This window comes from Bicyclus anynana, chromosome 17 (genome assembly GCF_947172395.1).
Source record: "Bicyclus anynana chromosome 17, ilBicAnyn1.1, whole genome shotgun sequence".
Classification (NCBI taxonomy): Eukaryota; Metazoa; Arthropoda; class Insecta; order Lepidoptera; family Nymphalidae; genus Bicyclus; species Bicyclus anynana.
Genome location: NC_069099.1, coordinates 3024522 through 3048791, shown reverse-complemented (window position 1 = coordinate 3048791; position 24270 = coordinate 3024522). Strand labels below are relative to the sequence as shown.

The window sequence follows — 24270 nt, the reverse complement described above, 5'->3', positions numbered from 1 at the left end:
GGGCAACTATCGCGCGTTCGGATTTCAAAATTTTATTGAAAATTACTTGTTTTTACTGCATTATTACATTTATTAATTAAAATTAGCTTGTTTAATAACAATTCCAACAAAAAAATATATTTAAATAGCTCCTATAGTACATTTTAATGTAATCGGGCGTTTTAAACACGCGTGACCTTGGAACGCTCGACTTTTAAAGATGGCTCCACAGTTGGTGCACTTAGAAATCCGACGACACAGTGGAGAGGGTATACCAATATTAAGGTTGTTAAGACGCAAATTTGCAATGAAACGATTTGAAACGTGGACAATAAATTTATTTGAAATAAAACTCGAACTATTATAACATTTAGTCTACTATTACGAGCGACGACATTAAATCTTAACTATTAAATGCTTAGATTATTCTCGTATATGCGTAAACTGAACGAAATACCCACTAATTAGTCGTACATCGAGATTTATTCGAATCGATGTGACTGAGTAGTAAATATCTGCCTTACCACTTACCTTAGTTACATTGCATTTAATGTTTACATCGCCATGTTACGGAAAAAAAACGGAACTAATTTCTTCCATCAACATGGTAACAAACCCCTAGGCTGAAAAGCCGCAACCCCGGGAGGGGTTGGAAGAAAAAACACCGGGGGAGCAAGGTTCCCCACAACACGCCCGGGCAAGGGTCCCCCACCACACGCCCGGGCAAGGCGGCACTGCCTCGAGGCCCGTACCCCCGCCCCGTTCACATGGGCCGAAGAAAACCCACACATCATCATACTATGCACAGACTGATAAACATAAATTTAAGAGTAGGAACAGATTACCTATACGTGTGGCGCCCCAAATCCAAAATGTGTTTTATATTTTTGGTAATGTTTTGCAAACTGTACGCAATTCTGAGAAAACGTTAGATGCATTGGTTCTTGGTCTATAATTTTCGGGCCGACGATAGAAACTGCCCGCGGCTGTAACCACCTCGCTAACGCTGCGATGCTCAGATATTGATCACCGACCATTGAAATACTAGTATATTCGAGTAACTTATTTCGGTTGGATAAGTATTAAATTCAAATGATAAATTTATAAACCGTCTGTCTGCGCAGGGCAGGTCAGGCCGAGTTTACGTAAATTATTATTTAGATACAAATATACATCAATATACAAGATTTTAAAAGTAACGTTTTCATGTTCTCTCTCCCTGTGCAGCTTTCATCTCTTTCAGTTTGTTGATCCTGTTGAAATGCTTCTTCGCGATGCGGAGCCGATTCAACAGCAGCGTCCTCTGCCAACTCGAGCCCGATATACGCTGTTAATTAGGTTAATTATTTACTCTACTACTTTAATGAAACTATAACACCTATTTGGCTGGTCAAGAACTGATGACAGATGTGGCTTTTTTAATTTAGCGAATAACCAGCTAAAAGTAAAAGGAAAATTATCTCCAGAATTAACGCTAGAAAAAACCAGTGCATTATAGACTGCGTTCTATAATGCACTGCGTCTGCTTTGTGTCACTATATTTGTGATGAAGGGTGTAGGTACTTTAGACAGAATCCAGGCAAAATAAGAATTAATTTTTATTAGTCTTTATCCAAATAATTGCCCTGATGTTATTTATTTAGACCACTACAAGTCCCGCTAATAAGGACGCGAAGAACGAAGTATAAAGTATCTCTTAAAATCAACCAAGCATGTTTATGCTGTAAAATATCCATGTTTATGTTTCAGCTTATCTAAGGTAGGTATAGCTAAATAATAAACAAAACAAGTCAACGAACAATATTTTATTCATGCCTTCAACAAAGTAAAACAACTAACAAACCAAACCTCAGTCATTAAAACAAAAACTAATGTAACCTATACTAAGGCACAATCAAGAGCCTTATTCTCCATAACCTTCTTAAGGTACTTTAACATAAAGATGCAAAGTAAGAAAAATGCTAAATTTTATAACATAAATAAATAATATTTAGCTCATAAATAATTATTATATATAAATTGCAATTAAAAAGTCAGCTATGGGAGCCTGGCTAATTATGTCTTACATTCATTAAATAAATTAAAATGTCGCTGATATGACCATTTTTACAAAGGTTTTAATATTGCTCGCCAACCCACATTGTCCAATACATGGTGTGTGGGCTCCATATCCCTTCTCCTATAAGAAGCAGATCCTATAAGGGCATGGGCCTGTAGTCAGCCGTCAAATAAGTTGATAATCATGATTATATTTTTATAACTACCGTGCATGTCCCTATAAATAAAACTGTTTAAAAAAAAATTGGTTGCCTGTAAAGTCGGTATACGGGCGAAAGTTTTACGTGACAACGACTTTGAGTGGTAAAATAATTTTAATGTGAATATTCATAATTTGAACCGGTGTGTATGCCTATCTCTTTCACTCTCTCCCTCTCTCGCTCTTAGGCGGGCTAACTGTGCTCGAGTGGAAGGGACGCGTGCCTTTCACTTTTTATGTCTGTCTCTCTCGCGCTTAGGCGGGCTAACCATGCCCGAGTGGAAAGGACGCGTGCCTCTCACTCGCTCTCATTGTGAGCGCATAACGTGAGCGGAGCGTAACACAGTTTCTTGAAGTGTCACCCGGCAAACCAATTTATAAGACGTTGTCACGTCAAAAAGATTTCCTCTCAAGATTTGAAATAAAAAAATCCGTTTCCATAAAACTAAAGAACACTTAAACATAATAGTGAAGGTACCTACCCTTTATGATTGTGATTATTGAGTTTTTGTATTTGATATATTTATTTAAACACAATTCAATATGAGTATATATTTGCTTTATATGTGTTACCTTTTGAATGTTATGGAAAATAAGGGCTCGTTTAAAGCTAGCAACATACTACAGATTCCTCATACATACATCAATTGCTTGTAATGTCGCGTACAACTTTGGTCTTCGCAAACTTTTTTGGCTAATTCCAAAATAACCCCACCACTCATTTTCAACCATCTAATTCTCGTCCAAGCCGTAATAATCTAACTATAAATATATTCAAATGCATCAACCAGTCAAATTGTTTGTACAATAAAACCTTAAAACATGTTTGAGCACAATGCAGAACAAAAATTATAATGTTTTAATAATAAATAAAGTAAATAAGGTAAAAGCAAGGCGCACATGTTCAGTTTTAGAAATCGGACAATTAAACGTAGAAGAAACCAGCGATGGCAACACTTTAGCCATTTTATAAAAGATGAAAGTTTGTCATTTTCATACCAGAGGTAAATAGGATAACATTCTAAGCAGTCATTTGATCGGATTATGGTCCAGAGACTGATCTCTGATACATAAAGGAAAAGGAGAAAAAAAAAGGTAAGTGGTGTTGGAAACTACATATTAGGAAAATACACACATCCTGATTTAGCCCCAAAGTAAGTGTAGCCTCTTTTATGGGTACTAAGATAGCTGATTTAATCAAGGACATTTATAGACTTGTCTACATTTAAACAGAGATATGGGTAGAATAAACAAGAACCTCTTCCAAGTAAGCCCACTTCCATCTCAGTGAGATAGCGGTCAATACTTGTCATAGATAAAGAAGCAGGTTTTAAAGTCCAGACCCTCAATGGTCCTTTAATAAAACCCAACTTGCTTACCGTAATTACCCATGGTAAGAAAATAGTTTTTTTTCAATCCTTAGTGGTTTGAATTTTAAATGAAAATTTAAAGTGCTCACAAGCACATAAAATCAGATGCGCCTAAAAATTTTGTGAAAAATAAAGATAGCAAAACTAAAGTGCTATTTACAATATAACTTGTAACAACAGAAAATTCTTTTTGGATACATAGGAACATAACTCTCGAGGGACCAAAAACAGTTCAAAGTAGCTGCGCACTAATACCACAAGCTGTAAGTGTAAACAGCATTTAATAGTTTTAACTATTGATGAAACTAAAATGCTGTCTAAAAACAAAAGGTAAATGTCCATATGGCATATTTTGACGTACCATTACCTTTTGTCTACAGTAAGACAGATTTTAACAAGAAAAAAAAGATAACATCGGCTACCAATTTAAATTTGGTGCGACCGACAAGTTGGCACGTCTGTAGACGTTTAAAACCGATCGCACAGTGCGCGCGATATTTAATATAATACATTACATATACATACAATAAAATACAATTTACTAAACCTTGATTTTTAGAAGCCTGAATATAGTTTGTATTCATTGCATATGTTCTGTAGCTTGAACTTGTAACGATCCTCTGTAGCTTGCTAATAGGCTTTTTAAATTGAAATTACAACGGAATAAATAGAATTTAAAATGTCTTTTATAGTTATATTTGAATTTTTACCATTGAACATTATCGATATACCCTATTCTAAATTTGTTCTTTGAATTTTCAATAATTTAACATGGGTCTTTTAAAAAAAAACCAACTAAAACAACATGTACATTGTACCTACAATACATTTGTTAGCGTACGCAGTTGTGCGATCGTTTTCCGCAAAACCAAAATGGCGGCGGTGCGGTGCGGGGCGGGGCGGGGGCGGCGCTCAGTCAGTTGTCGTCTTCCTCATTCTCAAACATGTCGTTGTACTGTTGCGAGTGCTCGAAATCTTTCAGCTCCTGAACAGACAAACCAACCGCGGTGAGAATGAATAAGAACACAACCTCGGGGGAAGTGGCGTAAACATGGCAGTGGCGTAAATGATAATTGCAGCGTAAACGAAACGGCAGTGGTGTCACCAACATGCCGGTAGCATAAACACTGCAATGGCGTAAACATACAAAGCCGGAGGACGTAAAAACATGTATAAAAGATTTTTTTTTGCAGCAAATACCTATATATGTATTTATGGTTATTACAAACATCCAAAAGTAAATACACATACTTGTATAAGCCCTCATTCGCACGAGAGTTTAACGGACGTTAAAAAAACGCTCAGATACACCAAATGCATACCCAAGAATATACTCACACGACAGCGTTTTTACAACGACGCTTTTTTTCGAGCAGTGTTGCATTTTACATCACTTTTTTAACGTCTGTTAAAAACTCTCTCGTGCGAATGAGAGCTAAATGTTTAAATATTCCTATATACACCCTATAAAATGCCCTGACATGAAATATAAGGGTACCCATGCATTTCTTTGTCTTATGTGAATGTTAGAAAATTGTAAATGATGTTGTTGTGGGTACTTCGATAATAAAGTAGTTGTCATCCTAATTCTGGTTTCATTATACAACATGGTGACAGCGGTGGGATTTTAATTCATTATTAGTGTGCAAAAACTATTATATTATCAATTTAATCGATAATTGAGTACCGTGTGTAGTCGTGAGTAGTGTGTGTAACAATGGAACATGCAAGACCACCGCCGGAGCTCAGTAAGTAAGTAAGTATTTTTATCACTAAACTAACCGTTTAGCTAATAAATTCAAATAGAACATTTACTTTACAAATTATTATTTTTACACACATAGCGATTTTGTTAGAATTTCATTGCAATAGTGTTAAGAATTTATGCAAAAGTGAATTTTAACTGGAGTAATAGACAATTTTTTTCATTTAAAGTTTTTGAGGATCTAGAATCTGTTTTATTTTGTTGACGCAAATCTATGCAGTTACGCCACTGCTCAGAGGAGTGAAGCGGGGAATAAATAAACTGCTATTGCTAATAGCATAGAATTAAATAAAAAAAAAATCATACAACAAAGTCCTCGCCTGTGCAGGGTAGTGCAAAACAGGCATGACATGACAGGCCGTATATGCATGGAGGGTTATTAGACCTTATTTTTATTTTATTTTTTTCGACAAACACTTTCATATACTGAGATCTTCTTACCCCTATCCTCCATGCAAATACACCTCATATACAGTGGCGTGCACAAAGTTTTTAACAAGGGTAAACATTGTACAAAAAGTAAGCAGCGCTATTTGCATTTATGAATTGCATGCCACTGCTCTTAAAGCGATAAGATGCACACCAATTCATATCTCAAGACAAGAACAATAGAAATGTCGACCAATATAATTAAAAAATATAGATATTTCGATAATAAATCATTATCAACCCATATTCGGCTCACTGTTGAGCACGAGTTTCCTCTCAGAATGAGAGGAGATACTATCTTACCTGATAATAAGTGATGATGCGAGTCTAAGATATGAGTACAAGCGGGCTAACTTGTAGGATAAAAATATCGTACCGGAACGCTAAGCCGTTTGGTGGTACGTTTTTGCCGGTAGGCAAAGCCAGACCTGAATCAATTAATAAAACCATCGGCCCAGCCGGGGATCAAACCCAGGACCTTCGTCTTATCAATCCACAGACGCCGTTGTCTAGCGGCGCAATCGAAAACATATCTCTTTCATTGCGATGGTACATTTGACGCGGCCGCTATTGGTCGACGTTTCCTCTCATCTCGAGATATGTGGGAGCTCCACAAGAGGGCACCGACCTGGAACAAGCCGTTGGCCACGGCGTAGCCGGTCATGGCGAGCGCGGCGAACACGGCCGCTAGGATCTTGTTGCGCGTCTCGTGCGGGAACTGCGCCGCCTCGCGCTCCGACTGACTGCCCCGCGACTGCTTCTGACAGTTCGCCCGGTTGTAATCTGAACACAAACATCACTCATATTATACAATAGAATAGAAATCATTTATTTGTTAGCACAACACATAACTACATCATCATCAACCAATATTCGGCTCACTGCTGAGCTCGAGTCTCCTCTCAGAATTAGAGGGATTAGGCCAATAGTCCACCACGCTGGCCCAATGCGGATTGGCAGACTTCACACACGCAGAGAATTAAGATAATTCTCTGGTATGCAGGTTTCCTCACGAGGTTTTCTTTCACCAATTGAGACACGTGATATTTAATTTCATAAATGCACACAACTGAAAAGTGGAGGTGCATGCCCCGGACCGGATTCGAACCCACACCATCCGGAATCGGAGGCAGAGGTCATATCCACTGGGCTATCACGGCTCAACATAATTACATAACTCATAACTACATAATAACTTAAAAGTGATACATTTATATTGTAATAATAACTTAAAACTAATCTATACTAATATTATAAAGCTGAAAAGTTTGTTTGTTTGATTGAACGCGCTAATCTCAGGAACTACTGGTCCGATTAAAAAAAATCTTTCAGTGTTAGATAGCCCATTTATCGAGGAAGGCTACGGGAACGGGAACCACGCGTGGAAAACCGCGCAGTGTCAGCTAGTACATATATATATATATATATATATATATATATATATATATATATAATAAAATGTGTTGTGCCAAAAAATAGACCTGACTCAGCTAAAATTTGTTGTGAGTACATCAGTACATCAGTAACACAAATGTAATCTCAAAGCAAGCAAGCAGTCACAAAAGAAAAAAAATTAATAAACAATAAATTATAGAATTAATTGTTTATTATTAATTAATAATTGCCACAGTCTGCTTTTTGGCAATCTAACAAATACAAGCGAAATATTTTCTTAAAAGTAAATTTAGATTTTACCTCCCGAATAGGTGATGTTGTTCCAACTGTATACGTAACAGACGCCGCGTGATGGAACGAGCTATGCTCGGAGTATCTCTGTGTGGTCGAATTAGAAATGAGGAGATCCGCAGAAGAACCAGTCTTCAAAAACCACCGACATAGCTCAACGGGTCGCAAAGCTGATAGCGCGGGCAGACGATTCGTTGGATACGGTGAACTCTTTTGTCACGCAACGCTTCGTGTGCCCCCGCTAAGAAGTCACAATGAGTGGGGTACATAATTCAAAGAGCCGAATGACGTTGGGGTCCCAAGGTGTTGGAATAAGTTACACCGGCACCATGTTTGACCATGATTCCAAAAGTCATAGGGGCTATTTTGTAATAACTCCAAAAAATATTTCTGGTTATTTGGTACTACAATAACTCTGTAAACAAATTTACATAACCTAAATATACTCCAGTGAATGTCCCATTCAAATTGGTTTTGCCGTTCCAGACAATAGGCCCGACCAACAAACAGACGAAAATTTTAAAAAAGCACTTTTGTTTTTAATAACTATAAGCATTTGATAAACAGTTATTTTGGAATCACAGACAGACACTTAAATTTAATTTACGCCGGCCCAAAGCGGATTGTTAGACTTCACAAATGCAGAGAATTAAGAAAATTCTCTGGTATGCAGGTTTCTCACGATGTTTTTCCTTCACCGTTTGAGACACGTGATATTTAATTTCTTAAAATGTACATAACTGAAAAGTTGGAGGTGCATGGACTGGATTCGAAACCACACCCTCCGGAATCAGAGGCAGAGGTCTTGTCCACTGGGCTATTACGTTTCAAATTTATATATTAAGATAAAAGAAATTAGATTACCATCAGTGACATTTCTAAAATTCTTCTGACTGATCCGTGCAACAAATCTGCTTAAGTTAGCGATCCCTTTGACATGGTTAGACAGCGTCCCGTTGGGGAAGGGAGCCTTCACCAGCGGCGCGAGGTAGGCGAACACTGTCGCATCAAAAGACGAGGGCCGGTTGCCGAAGAAGTACTCGCTCTCACCCAGTCTGTCCGAGAGTGTCTTTAAACACTTTTCTGCTTCATTGTATATCTGGAAACATTTTTTACTGTAAATTTTTGGAGTTTACTCGATTGAGATTCGATTTTTCATATATAGCCACTGGTATGAAAAAATATGGGCAGTAAAATTCGATGAACAAATGACAGCGCTACGTTTTTGTGCGTAACCTATTCTGCGCACCCGCGCACGCCGCGGCCTGCTGCTCCTCGGTTGCGCACCTTTCAGGCGTAAGTATTGAGGCATAGTTTATGTATACACTACATACATACACTATGCCTCAATACTTACACCTATTTAGACAATCTGAAAGAGTAAACTCCATTCGTGCGTCGAAGCTGACACATTTCTATCTGATGTTTTTTACTGTGAATGAAGCATTTTTTACTTCATTTGGGTGTTATGCTAGAGATAAACTAGATTCCATTCTATGTGGCCAGCAAATACATACATGACGATTTAAAATTCAACACTAAGAGGAGATTGCTAGATTTAGCAATGCATAACCAGACAAGAATATCCAATCATGTCAACAAGCTGCTGTTGAAGCTGGTAGACGCGGGCAATGTCACCACAAGAGACTGTGTTCGGAGAGCATGTGACGTTATTAGTCCCTATCATTAACCCAACATCTTGACGCTAATATGCGACCAGCAAACAGAAATATAGACAAGATTTCATCCAATGGCATTAGAGTGGCCAATCCTATCTCTTTTGTACCAACGCAGTGAAAGAGATAGTGGAATTTCCGGTTGCTCTGCCTTGGTTGAATTTTGTCTACTTCTCTTCAAGAGATTATTTTGTTGTTTGCATATTAGCGCCACCTATCATCTTATATATTACTAAAACATATTAGTTAACCATAATAGTTCACCAGTCTAAATCTGACAACCTGAATAAGAGCAACATGGTGGCTCTAAGTTCTGTATCCCCTCTCCTTTAAGGATGATGAAAATATAATTTTAATTTAGATTTACTTACTGTTTTCTCAATCTCCTTCAAATCAGTATGTTCCCCATACAGTGCATCAACCATGGCCTTGGCAGAACTCTGATATTTAGAGGGATAGTAGAAATTGAATGGTATTTGTAATGCTTTAGCGTATGCCGGGCGTGTGATGTCTCCGTAGTTCTTCTCATCCACCCACCATGCATACTGGTATGCTGGGTACAGTTTGTCTCTTAAATATTGAGTGAAAGCGCTCGCTTCAGCTGCCTGCTTCTGGTTGAGGTGGACATCAGTGCTGTAATGCTGAAGAATGCAATATATACAATACATTTAGACATTATGTATATAACAGAGACACCATATCCTCATGAAATAATTACGGATGGAACCGCTGACCTGACGTTGGTCGTCAGCATTGCCATTTGCGCTAGGTTCACTTCACTTATTGCTTACACAATTTAACACTCAGGTCACAAGGCAAGGTGCCTATCCCATAACAACCCGTAAAGGTATATTATACAATCAAGTTGTGGACGGATCGGACGCCACAAGAAGAATGAACAAGACCACCTGAGCAGTTGCTCATAATACAGCAGTTGGTCCCCCACTTCTATCTCCTATCTCACAGAACACTTCGTTTTATCTTAGCTCATTACTACGAGCCAACCGATCAAATAACTAACTTGCACCGACATACATATAGATGAGACTTTCAGATATGAGATTTGAGCTGCTTTTACCACCTTCTGATAAATGTTGAATAGAGTACCTGTATGTTTTATTTGTTACTTTATGTAACTGAGGCAAAGACTAAAAAAAACTTAATGAATGAATAAGCTATCAGACACTAATTCATGCAGAAGGTTCAATTCAATTCAATTCAATTTTTGATTATATGGCTTGCTGCTGTACCAATTGGGTACAATTTACTTCGCCAATGTCACGTGGTAAGGAAGACACACTTTTATAGAGGTTGATCGGTGTAAGCTGGGAATCAAGTATTAATTATTATTATCCAGCATAATTTTGACATTGTATATAGCGGATTTTTTTTTTTTTTTTTTAAACCTTTTGTTAGTTCAGTTGTTAGTCACACTTCTGAAAAAACACAAAATTAATATTGTTAATAGACATAATATTTACAACTTAAGGTTATTACATTCAATATATTTACATATAAATTTACAATAGGGACTAAACACAGACATTAACAAACACTCAACATTCAAAGGGCGTGGGAATTTAGGAGGAAGAACATCATATAGAGGGTGGAGAAGTTTAGGGCAAGAGAAGAGGATATGGGAAACTGAGCCTTCGTCCAAACCACATTCGCACAGAGAGTGATCTCTCACTCTAATTTTGTTCAAGTGGACAGGTGTACAGGCATGACCAAGTCTTAAACGGGATATTGTAGAGGTGACCCATCGGTCAGCATACCTATGGTGAAAGAACCAAGGTCGCTTGGGTATATTTGGTTGAATTGATGCATAAAATTTACCTTTAAGGGTTTTTGAGTGGTTAAAGAATGATTGCCAAGATTTATCTAAATAGTTTTTTGCTAAGTTACTGAGGTCATGTGAATAATTTTTAAAATGTTCCAATGAGCCAAGTTGTACAGCTGCCTTAGCACAAGAGTCCGCAGATTCATTACCAGAGATGCCGGAATGACTGGGTATCCATGCTAGAAATATAGACAAACCAATTTCATGACATGAGAACAGAGCTTCCCTAATCTGTAGTATAATAGGAAATTTGGACTTACTTCTAAAAGGATTTTCCCTTATGGAATATAAGCAGCTAAGGGAGTCAGTAAAAATAACAGTTTGTTTTATGTTATGGGATCGGGCAAACAGGATTGCCTCTAACAAGGCAACAGCCTCTCCTGTGAACACCGAGGTTTCTGGAGGACATTTAAATTGCAAGACTATTTTATATTTGGGAACCCAGCAAGCTGCACCAACACAACTTTCAGGGGAGAATTTTGAAGCATCTGTGTAAATGTACAAGTAATTTGACCAATTTTGATGAACAATTTCTTGAAACTTTGTGTTGGTATCAGGGGCATCTTTAGTTAGACCCAGATCTGTAATCACAGGAGGATTGTAAACAAGGGCCTCGTATGATGTAGAGTATAGAGGATTTATTGATAATGATGACAAGGGATGCGGAAGCTTAGTGAATTTTTCAAAACTATTAAGGAGACATGGAGAGGGATTACTAGGGCTAATAACTTTTGACAGCTGGGTTAATTTGGACCATAGAGGGTGGGAAGAAAGCTGAAGTGTTTTACTGATAAATCTATCACATAGATACTGTCGCCTGAGATGCAGGGGAGGATCAACACATTCAACCTGTAGAGCATTTGTGGGGGATGACTTCATTGCCCCTAAAACAATTTTAAGAGACCTATATTGAATTCGGTTCAGCAGTTCTGAGGTAGTTTTATTTAAGGGATCTAAAATGAATGAACAGTAATCAATGTGACTACGAACTAGTGCATTGTATAATAGTTTTAAGGAGTAAGAGTGAGCTCCCCACCATACTCCTGCTACAGCCCGTAGAACATTGATACCTTTCTCACATTTTTTAGTAATATATTGTGAAACCTGCTCTCATTTGAGTTTTAAGTCAATATTTTAATTTTAATTAAAATAAAATTAAACATTACTGAGTTTTTTATCAGGTGTGTTCAGCAATGAAATTTACTGTTTAATTTTCGTAGAATAATAATTATGTATAAAACATATCATAGCAAATAAATATAGTTAGTCTATTTGACAAAGAATTATCTCATAAGAGTTAGAGCAGAGTAGACATTTCATTCTGTAGAAGAACCAAAGTTACTGAGACATAGCTCAGCAAGTTGAGAAGCTGAAGTGTGTTATTGCAGGGCATACAAATTTCTTAAAAAGTTCTTTTTGCATGATGCCCACAGTCAAGTTTATTACAGGCTAGGATAATAAAGCGACAAAAGAACATACACAGCTGTGCAGTTTTCACTAATTCTGGCAACTTATGATACTTTTTATATTTATTGAATGGGTTGGGGAAACTGTTTTACCCCCGCTTAGTGGACCAAAGACATCAAGCGGGTTGCAGGAAGCTGCTATATGATGGAGGCTCGAGACCGTGGTGTTTTGAAGTCACAAGAGGCCTATTTCCAGCACTGGATGTCCATCGGCTGATAAAAACGATGATAGTGAGCATGAGACATTTGAATTTATGTAGAAATACTTGGAACTTGCTATAACTTTTTATTATTCAAAATATTTCCTTACCAAAGATTTCAAATAGGTGACGACTTCTTCGAAATTGGTTAAAACAGTCCTTCCGTCTCTCATAACAGGCAGAGTGCCTTTAGGAGTGAAAAATGGATTACTTGCCTCACGAACTTTAACAGGAACGCCGATAAATTTCATATACGTCTGAAAATACAATATATATGAAAACACCGGTGTAATTTACTTCTACCAGAGGTTACGTTATTATTGACTTACCAAAACTTTAAGGCATTCGAGATCAATTGACGCTAGTCCCCATTCTCCGCGCCATATATCTAATTCTATACTAGCCATAATTTTTATTAAAATTCTAAAATGATTATTGTTAAACTTTTAATTTTGCAACATAGCGCAATAAATAAAATAAATTAATAAATCTCGTTCTCGTTGTCGCTTCTCAACCACAGATCACTAATCACCTAATCACTATAGTTCACAGATCACTAGCTATAGTTCTCGACAAATCGTAGAGATTAATACCATGCCATGGGAACTTAGAAGAACGTGAAATCTTTATGAAGCAGCGCCATCTACATTCTAGATTTGAGATTCCAGGATAGTAAATATAATTACATAGATGTGTACGTACTAGAATGTTTTTAGAGATTAAACCCGTGTAAGTACGGAAAAAAAACCGAAAAAAAAGAATTATTTATCCTTTTAATTTTGACGCGTAATAGAAAGAATGTGTTTGTATTTCTAAAGCAAAGGGATTATTAAAGAAAAACAGTAAGTGTACATTAATTTCAACGATTTTCCACATAGTCATTTGGCCTAGTGGTGCATAACAAAGGTATACTATTTTTTTCCTTACATGGCAAAAAAGGTAAACAAAGATCCGTCGTCACGACATTCACATATTTCTCACAAACCGTCCGTTTAAACTAAATCATTTATATACACATCACTTCATTTAACGCGCACACCGCGAATTACATAAAAACTGCTTGTAATTAACTATTATATCACATTTATTTCACTAAAAACGAAATCACAACAAGTTTTATTTCTACAGATTAACGAAAATGTTGCGAATTTGACATTTCGTAATGCTAGATTGTCTATGAATTGAAGAGACGGGAAAGATACATGAAATTATAACTTGTCGATAATTATGTACATATTTTTTAATTTTAATATTTGTGTCCTTTGTGGCTTATAAATAAAATAAATGTGTATCTTTATTAATAATAATAATAATAATATAGCCTTTATTCAGACGTAGGTACATATTTCACAATTTATTTAATTTAAGGTGACACCAACAACTTTGTCTGTTTGCCCAACTTTGGCAAAGGCCTCCTCCATTTCCTTCCATTTGGGTCGGTCCAACGCCTTCCTTGTCCATGCCTCCCCTGCTACCGCCTTTAACTCGTCTTCCCATCTTCGGAACTGTCTGCCTCGATTCCTTTTGCTATTTCTTGGATACCAATATACAATAGTTTTATTCCATTTTTCTGTTCCTCTTATTATATGGCCTGTCCATTTCCACTTAAGTTTCCTTATCCTTGTTATGACATTCTCTATTTTCGTGTGTTTTCTTATTGTCATATTGTTTATTCGGTCTGATCTTCTTATATTTAGCATGCTCCTCTCCATTGCTGTCTGGCATGTCTCTAATTTCTTATTTTGCGCTTTAGTGAGTGCCCAAGTTTGACAACCATAGGTCAAGATTGGTAACACACAGGTGTTGTATAGCTTGGACTTAAGAGACATCTTGGTTTCTGTGTTTTTCATGATTTCTTTTAATCCCCAGTAACACTTCCATGCATTACCAATTCTGGTGTCTATTTCCTTTGACATAACATCGGTATTCGAGATCAGTTGGCCCAGATACGAATATTCCTTTACATACTCAATCGGCTCACCATAGATAGAGATATAGTCCTCAGATGAGTTTTTTATGGCTTTGGTTTTAGAGGTGTTTATTGTAAGACCTACCAAGCTACTTTCTTTTTCTAAGTCTACGAGCATGTTCTGTAGGTGGACTGTTGTTGTAGCGAATATTATGATATCGTCAGCGAATCGTAGATGAGATAATTTTTCACCATTTATGTTAAGCCCATATTGATCCCATCTTAGATTACGAAAGATTTCTTCTAAAACAGCTGTGAATAGTTTTGGGGAAACTGGATCTCCTTGGCGTACGCCTCTATTTATTTTTATTTCTTTGCCCACTTTTTCTAACTTTATCTTAGCTGTACTATTGGTGTATATATTCTTTATGATTCTTATATATTTATGTTCTACTCCTTGGTTCTTAAGAGACAACCAAATGGCTTCGTGCTCTATTGAGTCAAAAGCTTTGTTATAGTCTATAAAACAGCAGTAGAATGGTACCTTAAATTCCTTGTTTTTTTCAAAGACTTGTCTTACAACGTGTATGTGGTCTAATGTAGAGTATCCTGCCCTGAAGCCGGCTTGCTCTCTGGGCTGATTCTCGTCTAACGGTCCAGTTATTCGACGGAGAATTACTTTCGCGAAAACTTTGTAGATATTAGACATTAGACTAATAGGTCTATAGTTATTCATAACGTCTTTGTCGCCTTTTTTGTGAAGCAAGGTTATTGTTGATGTAGTCCATTGTGTTGGAATGTTTTCCGTCAATAGTATGTCATTGAAAATGTTTTTAATAATGGTTTAATGTAGTTTTTGCAGTCTAAAAGTAGTTCGTTATTAATTTCATCAGGACCAGGGGCTCTATCTCTTTTTTGAGTTTGGATTCCTTTATCAATTTCTTCTGATAATATCGGTGGTACATTATCATTATTGTTTAAAACTATATTGTTTAATTGTATCTTTTTAGAGTACAATTCTTTGTAAAAATTTGTAGCAATTGATAGAATGTCTGGCCTTCTAGTATTTGTGTTATGGTGGCAGTCTTTTATTTTAGGGATCCAATTTGTTTTATCTGATAAAAACTTGAGGGCTTTTTTAATACCTCCTGTATTTACTATGTGTTTTTCAAAAGTATCGAGTCTAAAATGTTTTTTGTCTTTTCTCAATTGTTTTTTAATTTCTTTACTTAATTTTGCTATTTGTGCCCTGATAGCTTTCGTTTTATTTTTAGTATTAATTAGGTGGGACCTCTGGTTTAGGAGTTCGTATGTTTTTTTTGATATGTGTCCTTTATCTTTTGGTTTGCTCTCGGTGTTCTCCGGTCTTTCTGTAAGTATTTCATGTAAGATATTGTATTTTTCTTGGGTAGTCAAGTATTGCAGGGATGCTTCTGTAACAGAGTTGAGATTTGTTTCGATGACAGCTATTCTTGCTTTGTTGTTTGGCATTGCAGGTTTTACTTTGAATGGTCGACCTTTTTTGGCTACTTCCGGTTCCGGTTGTCTACGGCACCAGACGTATAATTAAACCTCTCGGGATAATTAATTTAGTAACTCGGAAAAATAGCAACAAACACTGTTTTGGGAAGCTACAATCACTGCATAAACGAAGAACTCAAGTGCAAATTACGAAAATACGCCTCAAAACACACACTGTGACAAGTTATCCAGAAGTAAATAAACACATTTTGGCGGATTTCAAGATATCAAACTGAAAAGTCATCCAGTAACCGTACGTACATACTTTCAAAACTATAAACAAACACGAAGTTAGCTACACACGAGTTGACAGTCGAACGTGCTACCAACATAACAAACTTCATTTGTGGTCTGTGATAACAAAGGCAGTTAAACGTTTCATTTCACGTACTGGCGACATACAATAAAAGTTTTGTTACTGCTACCAACTGCCGTAACCACAGATAGCCGACACAATACGAAGAAGCATAAAGCATCCTTTAGACGTTCCGACAAACTTTGAAAGTGGTTTTTCACATCACGAATTTAATAAAATTTACTTCACACATACTACTCTAAGATGGATAAAGAATTAATTGCAAACTTTTGGCAAACAATGAAAGAAGAAATGGCAGCGCAAACAAGGGAGATAACCATAGCAGTCACTAAAAACGTTTCAGAAAGTATCAACGAAAAATTATCAACCCTTATAGAAGAAAATAAAAACCTAAAGTTGCAAGTTCAGTCCCTAGATGATAAAATTAAGTTAATGGATGAACAGAAAAGAAGAAACAATATTATCTTCTTTGGGATAAAAGAGGAACAACACCGCGAGTCTCCAATGGAAACTATTATAAACTTGCTTGGAAAAAATATGAATATTCATATCAACTCAACTGAAATCAATAACGCTTATCGGTTAGGCAAGAAGGAAAATAATACTCCTCGTCCTATTCTTGTAACCTTTACTACATTTTGGAGAAGAAACGAAGTCCTCAAGAACAAAAAGAAACTAGGCTTGGGCACTTATGTCAAAGAAGATCTCAGCAAAGAAACTTTAGAAATGAGGAAACAGCTTCTGCCACAACTAAAGGAAGAAAGGGCAAAGGGAAAAATCTGTTATTTTGTCAAAGATAAGATAGTTACAAAAGAGCCAAAAGAAGATAAAATCGACAAAAGGAAAAGATACCGCAGTGATTCACCAGAAAAACTGCCAATGGAACCAACCACGTCAGTCCCAAAAAAGAAGAATAATAGGACAAACATGCTAGACTACATAACACGAGGCAGATCCGCGTCATTGTCACTACCTTCAAGCGCAAAAAACACCCTATAGACACCGGCAACAGGAAAACCAAACATAAAAACAAAAACTATTTACCCAACGAAACAACCAACACCCCAAGACGGCTGGTCACCGCGGGGGAAAGCGACCACTACCCTCCTAACATTACCCCTAAACGCCAAACGAATACTTTGAAAGATAAAAAACAGCAAAATAACAAAAACATCCATATTGCAACATACAATACACTTTCTCTACGGTCCGAAGAAAACTTACAAGAACTTATATACTCCTTACAAGACATCAAGTGGGACATTATTGGATTGAGTGAAGTAAGAAGAAATGGTGAAGCTATTGTGGAGTATGGTCAATTCATACTATACTACAAAGGTGAAACGCCGGGAAGACATGGTGTGGGATTCTTAATTAAGAAAGAACTCAAAAACCTTATTATTGAAATGATTGGAATATCTGAAAGAATTGCCATATTGAACACGAAAATCCCGTCAAGCAAAGAAGTATGGTCTATTGTGCAGATATACTCACCAACTGAACAATCCACAAAAACAGAAATTGATACATTCTACTCGTCCCTCAATATCGCAATTAAAGAGCACACTCACAAAAACTGTATAATAATGGGCGATTTTAATGCACAAGTTGGAACTCCAAGAAATGGTGAAGACATCGTTCTAGGCCCTTACAGTTACGGCAAAAGAACAAGAAATGGACAGAAACTAATGGAAATGGCTTTCGAAAACAATATGACAATACTTAACAGTCAATTTAAAAAACGAACTTCCAGGAGATGGACATGGATATCGCCAGATGGCCGGTATAAAAACGAAATAGACTACTTCTTAACGAATAAACCCAATTTATTTGAGGATTGTGGAACCATCACAAACTTAAATTTTAATAGTAACCATAGAATGATTAGAGCTCGTATCTTTATTAACACAGCACCAAAGAATATATTATACTCCATGGAGAAGAAGTAAATCTACATACATGTAAACGTTGGACATAGCAGCGACATTATTTCCGCATACGAATATTTTTTCATAAAGTCAGTGGCAATTTTAAATGGAGATTTTTGATTTTAAAATAGTTGAAGGACCTAATTGAGAAAAAACAAATAATAATTTAAAAAAATATATACAACCGACTTCAAAATATTAACGTACCCACGAAATTAAAAAAGGGAAAAATAATATCATTATATTTTCTGCCAAGCCAGTGTATTCAATCTATTAATTCAAGGTGTACCCTATCGTAAAGATTTTTGTTTCTCAGACATTATTTTTGTCTGTCATGTGTTTTTTTCAGTAACGACTTAAGTCAACATCAGACGGGCTTGGCAGCGACTTCAAAATGATCAATAAGTAGAAAATATAATAATGTTATCTTTCCCTTTTTAGTTTCGTGGGTACGTTAACATTTTGAAGTCGGTTGTATTTTTTCATAATATTTTTTTTTATATTTTTAATATACCTAATAAATAAATCAATCCATATGAAATTCAACCTAAAATCCACCCATCTGAAAGTCGGAATTTTCGGTTAGTTATATTATTGTTAGTCATACACTACTCAGCAATCAGCAATAATATAAGAACCAAACAACAAATAAATAACAAGACTAACAATTGCAAACGAAACAAATAAGTAATGATGATATGGAACAAACATTGACACGACCTCACTGTGAGCATGGAAGCGACAATGTGGCACTTTTTGCTCGCAGTAAACTCATCCTAAACCGAGCTTAACCAATCGCGGCGCGAGTGCTCCCGAATGTTTGTAATTATACAGCACGATCAAAAATTATTAATAAACCGATAAACCGATTCTTCAACCACTTGCAAAATTTTTAAATTAAGAATAAAGAAAACAATACACAAATACGACTTGAATATTATGATTGCTGGATCAGAAAAATAAATATAAGATTTGAAATACTAATGGAAAAAAATTTATTACTTTTGTTTCGCAACATGGTGAGATTTTTATTTTTCTGGTATACGTAAATCGTGATAGTCAGAGTTATTAGGATATTATATAAAGAAGTTTGAGAGATAGTGATGTACAAGGGGCCGAAACTTTAGTACAAAGGTTTTTTAATATATGACATTATGCGGTAATAAATTTAGTAGGTTCTAGAGCTAGAAAAATGTTACGAATTATAATTAGAGACAGACAGTAAGTGTACATTAATTCCAATTATGTTCTACATAGTCATTTGGACTAGTGGTGTATAACCAAGGTAAAAAAAGAAAGAAATAATAATCTTTAATTCAATAGAAAAATATTTTTGTCGCTTTTTTGTTTTTCTCAATTGTTTTCTTCAACAATTTAAAAATTAAAAATTTCCATTATAAATTGCCACTGACTTTATTTCAAAAATATTCGTATGCGGAAATAATGTCGCTACTATATCCAACAAAATGAAATGAAATGTTAATGTTTTTTAACTTTTGTAACTTTTGTATCTTTTGTAATTTTTAAAAATGTAAACTGTAAATTTTTGTAATTTATGTACTTGGAAATAAAGGCTATATTATTATTATTATTATTATTATTACTATATCCAACATTTTCATGTATTTCATGATTCACTTCTTCTCCTTGGTGTATATATTCTTAAAATGATATTTAATTTCCTAAAATGCACACAACTGAAAAGTTGGAAAACGAAACGAATATGGAACGTATTCGTTTTTTAAGATGACGTATAGTAACGGATATTTTAGTTTAGTTATTTCAGATATAACGATACCTACTTGATATCATTACGATGCCCGCGGTTAACTTCTCAACCCTACTGATTGTCTTTGGTTCATAGTCAGCCATTATTGTTGTTTAAAATTGTCATCTAAGAAAATTTCAAGTATACAATATAATAATCCTGAGTTCGAGCCCGGGGGTAACAAAGGAAAACATTTTGTCTTTTTTTTTTGTTTTTCTCAATTGGTTTCTTCAACTATTACAAAATCAAAAGTGTCTCTCCTTTACAAAAAATATGCATTATTATTTTTATACTTTTTACTATACTAAAAATACCGTATCTAGTCACTAGATGGCGCTATCACATTCGTTCCGAAAAAATTTCGAGTAGCCTATCTATTTCCAATAATACACTGTAATCTTTGATTAATACCAATACCAATGAGTAGAGCTTAGACCATTAATAACATAAAAAAAATAATAATAAAATAATAAAGTTATTAATGGTCTAAGGAGTAGAGTAAGTGATACTACCTGAGTAAATATGTTCCTTGGATACTACTCACAAACGGCTAAAAAGATTATTATTTTTACCTATTCCTCAATTCATATTATCGGATATTATCTATATCACAGATGAGATTAATTACATATCTTTAATCAAAGATTACAATGTATTATTGGAAATAGACTAACTTTTTTCGGAACGCTTGTGGTAGCGCCATCTAGTGACTAGCTTCGGTATTTTTAGTATAGTATCCATTATGTTATAAAAATAATAATGCATATTTTTTGTAAATGTGAGATTTTTGATTTTGTAATAGTTGAAGAAACCAATTGAGAAAAACAAAAAAAAAGACAAAAAGTTTTTCATTGTCCGGGCTCGAACTCAGGTTTATTAGATCGTACCTTAGTCATGCACCACTAGGCCAAATGACTATATGGAAAATCGTTGAAATTAATGTACGGTTAATGTCTATCTGTAATAAGCCCTTTGCTTTAGAAATACAAACAAATTCTTCCTATTGCGCGTCAAAATTAAAAGGATAAATAATTCTTTTTTTTCGTTCTTTTTTCCATACTTACACGGTTTAAATCTCTAAAAACATTATAATGCATACACACCATAAGTAATTGAATTTACTATCCTGGAATCTTAAATCTAGAATGTAGATGGCGCTGCTTCATAAAGATTTCACGTTCTTCTAAGTTCCCATGGCATGTCTTTAATCTTATTAATCTGTGCTACCAATGATATGTCATCCGCACCGCAATATTGATAATTTTGTTATTTATTTTTATTTTACTGGATTACAACACAATTTTAGCCGTTTTTGTGAAAATTAAAATAGTGCAATTGTTGTTAATGTTGTGTAATATAAGCTTTGCATTGTTTAATGTTTTGAAAAAATTGCTGTTCATTGGAGATTTGGAGAACAGACAGACGGCCACGCATTATGTCTCTACAGTGGAATTTCATAGCCGGCTACCTCTATTTCGAAATGGGGCTTATAATATTAATGGTATTGCCTATCTTCAGCCCTAGAACCTGGTTCAGGTTGTACCGATCTCGATTTATCGAGGCGTTTCACTCAAAAGCCGCCATATACTTCTATGGCTGGTCGGGAATTTTGTGCTTGTTTCTATTTGATTCAATACGGGAGATGAGGAAGTATTCACATTCTACGGACGCGGGTCACGTACATCTCTCTAGTGAGATGAAAGGGAATGTCAAGCTGTTCAGAGCTCAGCGCAATTTCTACATCACTGGCTTCGCCATTTTTCTAGTATTCGTAATAAGAAAAATGGCACAGCTGATTATTGTTCAATACGATTTGGAGATGAAAATGAGAGATTTAGCAGGAAACATGGAACAGGCAATGGCTACCGCTGAATTAACTATAACGAATATAAGCATTGAATCAAAGAAGGCTTTAGCAGTTGCGAAAACAGCGGAAAACCAACTTGATTTGACGGTAGACGCACTGAAGGCACAGAAATGTCGGACAAAAGAACTTGAAGCAGAAGTAACAATGTGGAGACAAAAATATGAACAAGTTACAAATGGAAATGATAAAGAAGGCCAAGGTGATAACTAAAATGCTATATTATTCTACTTGTATTTGTACATTTCTGTATTTCTATTCAATTATATTATTATCTTTTCCATTTTCATGGGAAAATTATATTTCTCTACAGAGGATTAAAAAAAGTGTGATATGAGTTGTCAGCTGATAAAAATAAGAAATAGATCAAAAAGCCACCCTATACATGGGATAAGAGATAGAACAAAAATACATATATTTGAATAAACATAGCAGTCTGCAGTCTCATATGATTATAGTATCAGGCAGTTCATCATCATCATTTTCATGATGATGATGAACTGCCTGACTGCTCATCATTTACGGGCTACATAACTTCAGTTTTAACTGAACAGCTCAGTTAAAACTGAAGTGCAGTTTAATGGGCTATCTGACTTAATTGAAATAACATTAGTTAAAACTACATTAGTTTATCAAATCTTGTCAAATTGTCTTATATATTTTTCTGTCTGTCTCTTTGTTTTTCTGTTTTATTTCATTAAAAAAAGAGCTATATTTTTAATTTAGCAGTTATTCATTGACAATATCTCTCTTTCTAGTCACTACATATGTTAAAAGAATTATATATTTATATCAAAACTTTTTTTGTATTTAAATTAACTTCCTCTATATTTAGAGATTACATATTACGATAAATAAGGAGAAATGCATATTGAATGTTATGAAAAGCATGGCAAATGAAAATTAACCATGTGACATGAAGTTTACTTTAAACATTTAAGTACAATGGTGACACAAATATACTTACCAGAGTTTGTTTGAAAGTTATATATTGACTTTAATAAACATTTTCAAAAAGATGAAGTTATAAACTGAATTGTTGCTTGGTTTACCTAGTTTTTAGTTTCCTTGTTGAGATTTAATTAGAAATTGCTCTACCAGTCTAGTAACTGTTAATGTTAAATAATTAAATCACTGATCCTTGATAACATCATTATTAATTATTATATGTGTGTAAGTATAGTCAATACTCTAATGTTGTATATTATCTTGAAGATTCTTTTAATAAAAAGTTTTAAAATGTTAGAATATTAAAAATGTGGTCCAATGAATTGTTGTTGTGGATTATTATTATTAACTGTGAAGCTCAAATTTAACTATCTTATGCTCAATCTTGCGTGTTATCATTAAGATAATATTTATTCTTATATTCTAATAAAAGTGTTTTAATGTACATCACAGAGTAATAAAAAACTATATAACTAAAATTTTAAAACTATATATTATACCTAAATCTATATTATTTTGACTGGCATATCCAATAGGTACAATCACACTGCTTGTGTGTGTGTAGTACATGTTAATCAGTTGTTCTTCATAGAAACAACACATACACGCAACTCCCTATCTGTTTGTCTATGTGCCAAGATGAATAATCTGAACATACTTACCTTATCTTATTATTTACCTTATTGACACAACTAATAGTTATTTATTATTATTATAGAAAGTATATTTATTGATATTTAAAAACATAATGTATTTGATTTTGTCAAAGTTAACAATTTAAATTTTATTAAAGACTTACTAACTTTACCATATTTACCATATAATATTGTGTGTATAGAATCTCTAATAAGGTTAAAATTTTATTCTGAATATGGCAAAGACATAAAATAAATGCAATTATTATTGTAGAATTTACCCCTACTGCTTGTAGAATCCTGTCGCAGACTTTTAAAGCAGCTAAAGTAAAAAAATATTTGGTGTTAAAATAACTTTATAAGAACACATGTGGTACTCATAAGGTTTTAAGGTGTTTACCGTTTTTTTAATTGTTATTTTTTGTTTCAGTATGTTTTGAATGTATGATTTTGTATACATATTTTTGGTTTAACTAATGTAAATTGCGAACTGACTGATTTAATATTATAATTGTTTGGTGCTATAATTTTTATTAAAACTTACTAAAATATAGATTAATAATTACTTTCTCTAGTTTCAATAATTATTTTAAAGTATACTAGCAGACTCCCCGTGGTTTCACCCGCATTGTTGCTGTTCCTATGGGAACGCAGAGATAAAAATATATATTCTATGACACTTGCAGATCATGTAGCTTTCTATTGGAATTTTG

At 34.9% G+C, this 24270-nt stretch overlaps 3 protein-coding genes across 7 annotated transcripts; 1 reads left to right on the top strand and 2 right to left on the bottom strand.

Moving 5' to 3' along the window:
• Positions 1-499: 499 nt before the first annotated feature.
• On the bottom strand, positions 500-13212 carry LOC112046819 (metaxin-1). 3 transcript variants are annotated; one of them, XM_052886637.1, is made up of 6 exons: positions 12998-13212; positions 12884-12925; positions 9534-9803; positions 8351-8585; positions 6429-6583; positions 500-1306 (listed from the first exon to the last, which is right to left on the bottom strand). In XM_052886637.1, exons 1-6 carry the CDS (start codon positions 13073-13075, stop codon positions 1184-1186), a joined length of 903 nt encoding a protein of 300 aa, XP_052742597.1. In that variant the 5' UTR covers positions 13076-13212; the 3' UTR covers positions 500-1183. The 3 variants fall into 3 exon arrangements, with proteins under 3 accessions (XP_052742597.1, XP_023939393.2, XP_023939394.2); XM_024083625.2 differs by having other exon boundaries at positions 12779-12925; positions 12998-13210; XM_024083626.2 differs by lacking the exon at positions 500-1306 and adding an exon at positions 1770-4591 and having other exon boundaries at positions 12779-12925; positions 12998-13205.
• Positions 10370-12772, bottom strand: LOC128198916 (uncharacterized). Of its 3 annotated transcripts, XM_052886636.1 has the most exons (3): positions 10707-12772; positions 10569-10598; positions 10370-10487 (listed from the first exon to the last, which is right to left on the bottom strand). In XM_052886636.1, exons 1-2 carry the CDS (start codon positions 11879-11881, stop codon positions 10580-10582), a joined length of 1194 nt encoding a protein of 397 aa, XP_052742596.1. In that variant the 5' UTR covers positions 11882-12772; the 3' UTR covers positions 10370-10487; positions 10569-10579. The 3 variants fall into 3 exon arrangements, 2 of the variants coding, with proteins under 2 accessions (XP_052742596.1, XP_052742595.1); XR_008251625.1 differs by having other exon boundaries at positions 10569-12772; XM_052886635.1 differs by having other exon boundaries at positions 10370-10598.
• Positions 13213-21316: 8104 nt separating the features above from the next.
• On the top strand, positions 21317-24123 carry LOC112046820 (B-cell receptor-associated protein 31-like). Its single transcript, XM_024083627.2, has one exon. The coding sequence runs from the start codon at positions 21546-21548 to the stop codon at positions 22185-22187; it is 642 nt and encodes a 213-aa protein (XP_023939395.1). The 5' UTR covers positions 21317-21545; the 3' UTR covers positions 22188-24123.
• Positions 24124-24270: the final 147 nt, after the last annotated feature.

Bases quoted from the DNA above. Each gene is read 5' to 3' on its own strand.
- LOC112046819 (XM_024083625.2), bottom strand. From the start codon at position 13,075: ATGGCTAGTATAGAATTAGATATATGGCGCGGAGAATGGGGACTAGCG. The intron at 12,926-12,997 runs GTAAGTCAATAA...TTGTATTTTCAG, and splicing joins TCGAATGCCTTAAAGTTTTG to ACGTATATGAAATTTATCGG. The intron at 8,586-9,533 runs GTAAGTAAATCT...AAATGTTTCCAG, and splicing joins TGAAGGAGATTGAGAAAACA to ATATACAATGAAGCAGAAAA.
- LOC112046820 (XM_024083627.2), top strand. From the start codon at position 21,546: ATGTCTCTACAGTGGAATTTCATAGCCGGCTACCTCTATTTCGAAATG.
- LOC128198916 (XM_052886635.1), bottom strand. From the start codon at position 11,881: ATGAAGTCATCCCCCACAAATGCTCTACAGGTTGAATGTGTTGATCCT.